The 10,247-nt window shown below is 41.2% G+C and overlaps 1 protein-coding gene across 9 annotated transcripts in view; it reads right to left on the bottom strand.

Moving 5' to 3' along the window:
- Nucleotides 1-9,681, bottom strand: part of TLK1 (tousled like kinase 1) — a 170,513-nt gene extending 160,832 nt beyond the window's left edge. The window contains exon 1 of one of the 9 annotated variants that reach the window (XM_001141231.8): nt 8,762-9,681. In XM_001141231.8, coding sequence (XP_001141231.2) covers nt 8,762-8,900 — 139 coding nt within the window. In that variant the 5' untranslated portion in view covers nt 8,901-9,681. Of the gene's footprint in view, nt 1-8,070; nt 8,311-8,761 lie in introns of those variants that run through there. The other 8 variants (XM_063790559.1, XM_016950016.4, XM_063790562.1 and 5 more) reach the window with 8 other exon arrangements.
- Between the last annotated feature and the right edge of the window lie 566 nt (nt 9,682-10,247).

Below are 10,247 nucleotides of genomic sequence, written 5' to 3' on the forward strand. Positions count from 1 at the left end.
GCCCAGGCTGGAGTGCAGTGGTGCCATCTCAGCTCACTGCAAGCTCTGCCTCCCAGGTTCACGCCATTCTCCCGCCTCAGCCTCCCGAGTAGCTGGGACTACAGGCGCCCACCACCACGCCCAGCTAATTTTTTTGTATTTTTAGTAGAGATGGGGTTTCACCGTGTTAGCCAGGATGGTCTCGATCTCCTGACTTCGTGATCCGCCCGCCTCGGCCTCCAAAAGTGCTGGGATTACAGGCGTGAGCCACCGCGCCCAGCCATGTGTATCTTTAAGTAAATGAAATAAGTATCTTTAAGTAAATGAAATAAGTAACAGAGTAGTATACAAAGTTGAACGAAACTATATATTTACACAGATGTTTAAAAGAAATCGGCAAGGAAAAGGGAAATTTTATATTTTTTATGAGGCAAATATACAGTATCAAAAAAGGAAAAAACTAAAACATGTCTCTGGTCTTAGGAGACAGGATGAGTATGATTAGCCTCACACAAACCCCTCTGACCTTCCCCAGAGGAGCTACATTCATCCTCAGATAGGAAGCACTTACCTAAGTGTCCAGTGGGGAATCATGAAGTCACACAACGTATCATATTAACAGCAAGAATTTAAACCTAGTAGTTTATTTCCTCCAGCTAATTAGTTTTCAAGGAAAAGCACAAATTTATGAGTATAACCAATTCTTAACAATCCACATAGATGAAGAGGAAAAAATATTTTAAGTCATCCCCCCAAAATACTTATATTTGGCTAATGAATCTATGTAGAATATAATCACTTTTATTTAAATACAGGTTAAATTGCCTTCTTGAAATTCATTAAATTTCAGACCTAATGATGAAGCCACATTGGAAAAATTTAATTCAAGTTTGACAACCTACCACCTGGATCTGCTCTGCTCTGCATATCTTTCCACTCCATGACTGATAAATTCCTATCAACCCATTCAAATCCTGCCTCTCAATTAGGTTTGCTATATAATACATGCTACCAAAGGTTTTGTTATTGTTGTTGTTGTTGTTAGCAATAAAAGAATTAAAACTAAGTATTTTTTTAAAATACTTTTTTACAGATTAGCTAGACTGCACATCCTCTTCCCCTTGCCCATACTGAATACTATTAACAGAGTCAAAGATCTGCCACTAAAGCATTATAATTTAGTTTAAAGCCTTGTCCATCAGGTTATAAAGCCTCCACAATAAATAGACTGCTCCGATACTGACAGTGGGAAGTTTTTTGTTCAAATTCTAGTATTTACTTGTTATGGCTCCAGTGGGTTTATGAGGCCAAAATATCAAGATAAATGGAATTACAAATTAGATTATCTAACATGGAAATAAAATTTTTCATTGATGTATCTCTAACATTTTCCATGAATGGACAAAACTTATCTTTAAAAAATGAAGTGTAGGATTTGCACAGCTGGTACAGCTTTCTAAATTGGGTTGTTTGGTTGGGGTTTTTGTATTTTTTTAAATCTTATCTTCAAACGTGTATAAAAACTCATGCAAAAAAAGTTAACAAAAGTTTAGAAGTAAACTGAATAAGCCTGGAAGTCTGATTAGCAAGTTAAAATTTGCTTAGGAAAAACTACTAAAATACTAAAAACCAAATTTTCATATTTTAGGCAATATATCCTAGTGATTAAAATACACCAACTTGGTTCAAATCCCCATCATGTACTACTCTAGGTCACACTGGTAAGTCACTTTACTTCTCTGTGCTTCAGTTTTCTCATCTGAAGATGGGAATAACAACTGTATGTAACTCAGAGTTATGAGATACAAGAATTAACATGTGCGAACACAATAAACTTTAGCTATTACTGTTACTGTTATCCATATCACCCTCTAAAATATAGTTCACTTAAGAATTACTAAAATAAGCATCTTCCTGGGTCTGAAATATGTGCATACCATGATATATAGAGAGATGATGTATGTGAAACAGTCCTTTGACAAAACTTTTAGTTGAGTGCCAACTCTGTAGAGGATGTCCTCCCGTGCACTGAAAATACGAAAATAAACAAAATATAGTCTCTGAATTCAAGACCTTTCTGTCTAGTAGACAATATAAATAAAACTATAATAAAAGTAGCATGATGCAGATGCTATGGAAACAGACAATCCTGTGAGACACTAAACAACACAGGCACTTAACTAGGGGCAAACACAGGGGTCCCAGATAAAATAAACTCCAGCAATATTTTCTGAGGAACAATCACCTACTTACTTCACTTCCGGGTATCACACTGTTATTTACGCAATTTATATTAATATATTAATAAGTGTTTTACAAAAAACAAGACTACCTATTACACTACTTACCATGCTCATAAACTTAAATACCCTTTGGTATTAATGAAGATATTTTCTTTTTTCTTTTTTGAGACAGGGTGTCATTGTGTTGCCCAGGCTGGAGTGCAGTGGCATGATCATAGCTCACTGCATCAACTGCAGTCTTGAACTGCTGGGATCAAGGTGGGATCCTCCCACCTCAGCCTCCCCAGTAGCTAGGACTACCGACATATGCCACCATACCCAGCTAACTTTTTTTTTTTTTTTGAGACAGGATCAGGCTAGTCTCAAACTCCTGGACTCAAGCAATCCTCTCGCCTTGGTCTCCCAAAGCTGGGATTACAGGCCTGAGACACAGCACCTCGCCTGATGATATTCTCTTAAAAAAACAAAATATAACCTTGCAAAGGTTATACTGCCTCTTCAAGAAACATTTCTTTCACCAATAAATAAAAGCTACAAACTTTCCCCTAATAAATTATATTACGACTAATGTCACAGGAATGACAATATTTTTGAGCTGGAAGAGACCTTTGAGAGCCTCTAATCCAATGCTCTCATTTTACAGATGAAAAGAGGCTGTAAAGTATAATGGAAAAAAAAAACCAACCTGAGAGTCAGAAAACTGAATTTTGGGCCCAACTGTCTTACAGTGAAAGCCTGTGCAAATTATCTGCTGCCTCATCTGTAAAATGAGAGGTTTGTACTAGATTGCTTCCAAGATCCGGTTCAGCTCTGTAATTCTTAGTTTATGGAACTGAAGCAGAGATAAGCAACTTGCCCAAGGTCACACAGCTAGTTAATAGCAAAGTAAAGACTATCCTCAGATCCCAACTACAATCACTTTCTCCCCTATACCATACTGCTTCTACTACTTCATACAATATTCCTGTAATTTATTTTAAGATTCTTGAAAATTATTAACAAGCATGAAGGAGTTTATGAAACTAAATGACTGATTTCTACAGCTCTTCTATAGGAAATGAGCTTTAAATCCAAATGCAACAAGTACATGAGGTCTCAAGCTGGGTATTATTACTTACTACACTTATTAATATTAAATTGACCCCAAGAAAGTTATGAGAATTTATGCTTAAATTCCCACCACCTAAAAATCCAACTCACAGAAGAGATTATGTGCCATGCAAAATTAAAATATGAATTGTTGTAAGTAATGATACATATTATAGGTATAATTCTAGGAATAAGATGAGAATTTAAATTCTTCATTTTATGTTCTAGTTACATTTAATATGCATTTTAAATTCAAAAGAGATCAATTTAAACACTTTTCTTTCTTCTTCCCTCTTTTCAGACTCTCTAGCTTTAAAAACATTAGAATAACAAGCATATTACTTCTGAAATCATGTAAACAATTACAAAGAAAAGACTATATAAACTATGCTCATAATTTCTCTTACAAAATTGAAAATCAGCCCCCATAGTATTCTAAAATTCTGTGCTGAAATATATTACAACTCTACTAAACTGTATCATAAACAGCATTTGGTTCTCTAAAATGTCTTAAGCTTATTATATTTCACAAGGAATTTAGCAAGATTTCATGAAGACTGATCTTGCTGACACAAGAAAAGACAGAAAAATCCTCAGAGGAAAAGCACAATAAAAATGCAAAATAGTAATAAAGTCAACAACAACAGTAGTTTCATACTACTGACTTGCAAGAACATTCAAAAAGTTAATGAATATATATAAGTATAGTTTAACTATATTTAGGGATTTTTTAAAAATCACAGAATGTTTACATTTTTAAATTGGATGAAGCCTTAAGTCACTAATCCAATAGCACTCATCGTAAGAATCTACAGAATTTATCTCCACCTCCCCAAAACATATGGCCCTGTAGTCCACTTTAAATTCTCAAAACTAACTACTTCTTTCCATTGTTGTTAGTTGTTGCGAGTTCCATTGTTGCTCCACTGTTCCACTGTTCCAAGTCTAGTTGTAATACAGTTCTTACATTCTGGTAAAAAATTAGACTGACCTCAATGTCTTCCTAATTTTCACCTGTTGGTCTGCCTTCTAAAGCAGGAGAATGGATCTATTCTCCCTCCTATTTATTAAAATTAACAGGTTTTAAAATCCTATTTACTGAAATCCAAGTTTCTTAAATACCTGGAGACAGCTATCATGTCTCCCACCCGTTAGTCTCTTCTTTAAATGTATCTTCCATAGACTTCCTGTAGGTCCTAGAGACATTTTTGGAATACAGTATGCTTTCACATTGTCAATAACTTAAAAAACAAAAAACAAAAAACTGCCACTTGTTGAATTTTGATGTAATACCAAAGAAGAATACTCACTCTTTCCTTTTCCAACCATATATCTACATGAAGCTGGATTCTCTTCACATATCTCAACCAAAACATCACAACAGACTGAAGGCAGACAAAAAATCCAGCTGTCTTCTCCAAGTAAGCCAGAAATCAAGGTGATTTGCAAAAATATAAAACAATGCCACTGGTCTAGTTTCTTTGGTTTTAGGACATATTTATTCTTCATAAAAAATTCTATTTACAACACAGTTTAAATTAATAAATATATTTGAAATTGTCATTTAATTTCTAAAAGAGCAAATATTAGTAGATATAATCTACATAAACCTAAATCTCTTGGGGTCCTCAATAATTGTTAAGAGAGTAAAGAGGCCCTGAGGCCAAAAGGCTAAAGCATAGTCTATTTCTCATAAGATTTTCAAACCTCCGTTCTGGTTTCTCTCTTTTCTCTCTCTCCTCTAATATGTAAATGTGCCATTGTAAAGGAGACATCTGTCACATATCTATTCATGAGCTAGAATCCTTAAACACATAACCCTGTCCTCCTCCAGCTAGTGATTTCAAAAAATTAAAGGCCTACAGGGCCATCTGGTACACCTTCGTTTTTAACATCTCATTACTAAATCATCTGAAGTCAATTACTTTAATTCTTCTAAGGAATGCAGTCTTTAAATATGGAAACAGAAGAAGTTTACAGTTTAATCGAACTATCATGCCATCTTTTTTTTGAGAAAGTATCTCACTCTGTCACCCAGGCTGGAATGCAATGACGCTATCTAGGCTTACCGCAGCCTCCACCTCCCAGGCTCAAGCAATCCTCCCAACTCAGCCTCTTGAACCATGCCCAGCTAATTTTTCTATTTTTTGTAGAGACAGGGTTTCACCATGTTGTCCAGGCTGGTCTTGAACTCCTGAGCTCAAGCAATCCACCTGCCTAGGCCTCCCAAAGTGCTGGGATTACAGGCTTGAGCCACCACTCCTGGCCCATACAATCTTTTTGACCAAGCTTTCACTATTTACAGAAAAGTAAAGCAAATTATTTATAACTGGCAGGTTGGAGCAGGAAAGAAAATGCAAGTGTTCTATATAATCAATCATTTGATTCTCAGCAATAACCCATTCAAAAGTACCCATGTACTGATATGCAAAAAAAACCCAACTACTTATCTAGCCAATATTGACACTAGGTTCCTAGACTTCAACAAAGCAAAACTGGCCTTTACTTGAAAACCTTTTTAACTCGTCACTCCCTTAATCACAGGATTATAGAAGACAAAATGGGATGGAGATTATAGGTTTAAAAGATTCAACAGAAAATCTAGAGCTACATCGCTGAACTCCTCTAACAGAACCACAAGACTGACAAGCGAAAAGCTTTGGGACCCAAGGGAAAGAAATCTATACTATATTTATCACATAATTTCCTAAATTCTAATAGATTCCCAAATCTTATAGAGCTGTATTTTATTTGTGATAAAACTATGTGAATATGATAATGGTAATAAGGTAAAAAGAAACAAAACTACAATATACAGCATCAAAAATAATCAGATCATAATCTTAGGTTTGTGGTTTCAAATGTCAAAACTTCAAAATAAGTAACTTTTACAGATGCTTATGGCATATCTTTAAAAATAACCCATTTTCAAAGTTAAGTCTGCCTAAAAGGAGTTCATCACATAGAATATTTATGTAAGTTCACATACATGTGTATCTCTTTTAAGTTTCAATTATTCTATTACTATATGTTAAACTGACTCAATTTTTCAAGAAACAAAGTTAGTTTTCACCGTGATACATACAATACATTCAAGTTCCATTAATATTAACGGTTCTTACTAGCAGTAACTAGCAGTTAAAAAGCTTTCTAAAACTTCATCAATTTACATAATGTACTAACATGTATACCTGGAAAAGGTGCTAAACACTTAAAATAAAAACTGAGATTTCGCTCAATAGAAATCATCTCCATTTTGACACTCAGGGCTTCATATTCCTGTTAGCGTTAGTGAAATCTGAGAACACATCGCCAAGCTTCAAAATGAATATAACCCTAGAGAGGATTAATAGTTTTAACTTGCATGCTGGTTGGTCAAAAAGAAATATCCCCCTGTAGCTATACAGGTACTCGGTGTGAAGTGTAACTTTCACAAAAGCCTGTCCTATGATTTCATGAATTAACAGAAACTCACTACTTTAGGTTACATAAAAACCCACTGTAATCTAAACTGCCGGAAAAAATTATGGTTATTTGGAAGTTCAAGCTAAATGATTCCAACCCCTCCAAATTTTCAAACATCAGGAAAAGTGCAGAATGTTTTTAAGTTGAAGTAACCTCAGAAACTCACAATCTAGATGTTTTGTCTCCCAAATTCCCAATACTGATAATAGATGTCAAGAGATAATTCAACACTATGTCCTCAGTATCCAGTTCACGGCCTGGCTCACAGTAATGGCTCAATAAATATTCGAGAAACGAATGAATGAATGAATGAATGAATGATGATATAGCCTTAAACAAGAAACAATAAAATGGTCTTTTTAAACTCATAACACTAACATTAAACATCTTAATGAAACTACAAACAAAAGTAAAAGCATGCTAAAAGCAAGCATCAACTTCTCTATTTATGAAATACATTTTAAACCGTTCATTTAAAAATTTTCAAGTGCAAAAGAATCACCAGATATACTAAATTTCTAGTCATTTAATAAATAAACTTCTATATTCTAACAATGAAAGCTCAGCGTTGGGATAAGATGAAAGGGGGAAACGTCTGTCAATGTATTCCGCATGTTTAATGGATCCCATAAATCAAAGCTTTCCGTGAATTTTCTAGAGCATATTCATGCCAATCTTTAAGCCTATTGTCACTTTCACACATGCTCACAGGAACAAAATGACAAAGAATGCTATGCCTGAACCACTGGATTCAGGGCACAAAACACTTGATTAACAATTGTCAAGGCTCTGACTAGCAAATATCGACAGATATTTTCAAAATAAAGTACTCGCACCGATTCCTACATAAATCGAAGCTCTTGATTTCTTTAAAACATTCACTAGACTGTTGAACTTCCAGACATTTGAAAATGTGCCTACTATCTCCTCGTGTGCGACAACTAGGAGTGAACAGCCCGTCTACCAACTGCGGATTAATACCGCTAAGCTTTTTCCAGACTAAAGAGCGTTAAAAGACATTCCATGCACATTTATTCATTCCCCATAAATGTGTTTTCTCCCAAATTTCATTTTATGTTGTATACTTAGATACAGCAAGTTGAAATTTTAGTCAAAAGCACGCCGGTGCCTTACAAGCTGTGTAACTGCTACATCTGGTGGCAGCCCACTTGCTTGCAAGAAGCCAGAAAACTTAGAAAACAATTGTAACCGATTTGGTGCGTGTTTGCAATAACCTTTACGCAGATATTTCCCACAAAACCCACGACCCTGTCACAGAAGAACAGTAGCCTACTTGCAGCAGAGAATATAACGCACAAACACGCAGGAAGCAACGGCGAAGGAGAGAAAGTTGCAACCATCTGGAGGGGCGGTTTTAAAAGCCTGCCCACGAGTCAGTCTGTCGTTTAAATTGCTCTAGGGGGCCACACAGGGGATCAAAGTCTGCCCAGATAATTTCAGCGTCTCTCCCCAAAGGAGAAACCCAGCAAGCGAGGGGCATCCTCCAGGTCCCGGGCAGCAAAGCTCGCAAAGTGGGGACCGCCTCTATGGGAGGAGTGCGCGGGAGAAGGGGAGGGGGCTCGAGGACGAAGGCTCCAGCGGGAGGGAAAACCCACCAGAGACCGGAGGCCAGGAGGTTAAGAGTACTGAGTGTACTGGCAAATGGAGCAGAAAAGGGCTCGCGTCTGGGGGGAGGCTTCCCACCCTCGCAGGACTGGCTCCCAGGAACCCCAGGCGAGTCTGTGCGCCTCGCCCCGTCCCCACCAGCGCGCACCCCCTCGTCCGTCTCCTCCGCCACCCGCGAACCACCATCCACAGCCAGGGCACTACCTCCCCAGAGCCGGGGAGCCGGGCGGCCTCGCGTCCACCTCGCCACCATCCCCCACCCCAGGGTCTGGCGGAGAAGCCCCGGGGCGGGGGGGGCGCGGGGGTCCGCGGCGCGGGAGAGGAGGCCCGCGAGCGGGCGCGGGCGCGGCGGTGCTTACCTTCCCTGGGCCTCCCGGATGGCGGCGTGTGATTCAGCAGGGACCTGGCCGCCGCCGCCGAGCCCGGGGTTGGAGACGTGGAGAGCTGGGACCAAGATGGCGGCCCCTCCAAACTTCCACTGCTACTTTGGACACTCATCAAGCTACTTTCTGGGAACCCGACTCCCCCCCTGCGACGGCAGCGGCGGCAACGGCACCGGCACCCGCCTCCGTCATGGCGGGGGCCGCGCTGAGGGCGAGCGAGAGAGCGAGGGCTGGGAGGGGAGAGTCAAGGGGATGGGGGAGGAAACCGAGAAGAGGGGAGGTGGGGAGGAAAGAGGTGAGGGAAGGAGAGGGGACAGGGAGGAGGGAAAGGGGGAGAAGCGAGGGAGCGAGCGGGCGCGCCAGAGGAGAGGAGGAGGAAAGGAGCGCGGCGGCGGAGGCGTCGAGGGGGTGCCCACCCGACAGGGGTCGGAGCGCGGGCGGAGCGCGGGCTGCGCCGGCCGAGGACACTTCCGCGGGCGGAACCTGCCGGCACCTCTGCAGTGCGTCGGCCCCCGGCGTCGCCCGGGAGGCGGCGGCGGCGGGCTGTGGGTGGCGGCTGAGGCGGTGGGGTAACCTCTGCATCAGTTACAGGCGGCGGCGGCGTCACGCGCCGCCTGTGCAAACACTATCGCGAGGCTCCTGCGCCTCCGGTAGCGGCGGCGGCGGCGGCAGCGGCGGCCGCGGGAGCAGGCTTGGGGGAGGGACCTGCCAGGGGCTGGGGGGTGGGGGCATGGGGAAGGAGCGAGCGCGCGAGGGAAGAGACTAGAGCGCCGGGGCGCCCCTGCCGCACCCGCGGATCGCCGCGCGGCGCGGGAGCCCGGGGTTGCCGGACTCGCGTGCGCGGGGGCAGCGTCCCCGCGCCGGCCGGAGGGAGGCGCGCCCCCGCCGCGCCGCTCGGGCTCCAGCGCCGCTGCCACCTGACTCCCCCTGTCTCCCGCGGAAGCGCGCCTCTCTCCTGACCCACACCCAACCCGGGGAGAAATGCTGCTGCTGTCGCTCAGCTGCCGCTTCTCGGGAGTTCAATGTGATCGTTTCTCAAAATGGAACTGAAAAGTTGAGAGTTCCTTCTTTCTTGCTCCTCTGTACTGTGCAGAAAAACGTATGTGCGCCTCCCCGTCTGCAGAATGGGAATAATGACCGAATAAAAGAGCTAGGAAAATAAACATGGGTAGTGGGAGAGTTGGGAAATAAAACTTTCTCGTGTTTTCTAAAAAAGAGTGAAGAATCTTTAATGAGGAAATTGAAAATTACCAGTTTTGTAGACTGTATGGTATAGCAATTCTTTGTTTTAAAACAGTAAGTGGAAAATCTAAATGAAAAATGTGATTACTGAATCACATATTTAGGAAAACTATACAGCGTTCATCTTGCAGGAGGTATGGTTTCTAGAAACTTCTAATTTGTTTCTAGTGTCTCCGCTGAGTCCCGACTACAAAAATCCCAAAATAAATAACAGCATTTG

Source organism: Pan troglodytes, chromosome 13 (assembly GCF_028858775.2).
Source record: "Pan troglodytes isolate AG18354 chromosome 13, NHGRI_mPanTro3-v2.0_pri, whole genome shotgun sequence".
In the NCBI taxonomy this organism is placed as follows: Eukaryota; Metazoa; Chordata; class Mammalia; order Primates; family Hominidae; genus Pan; species Pan troglodytes.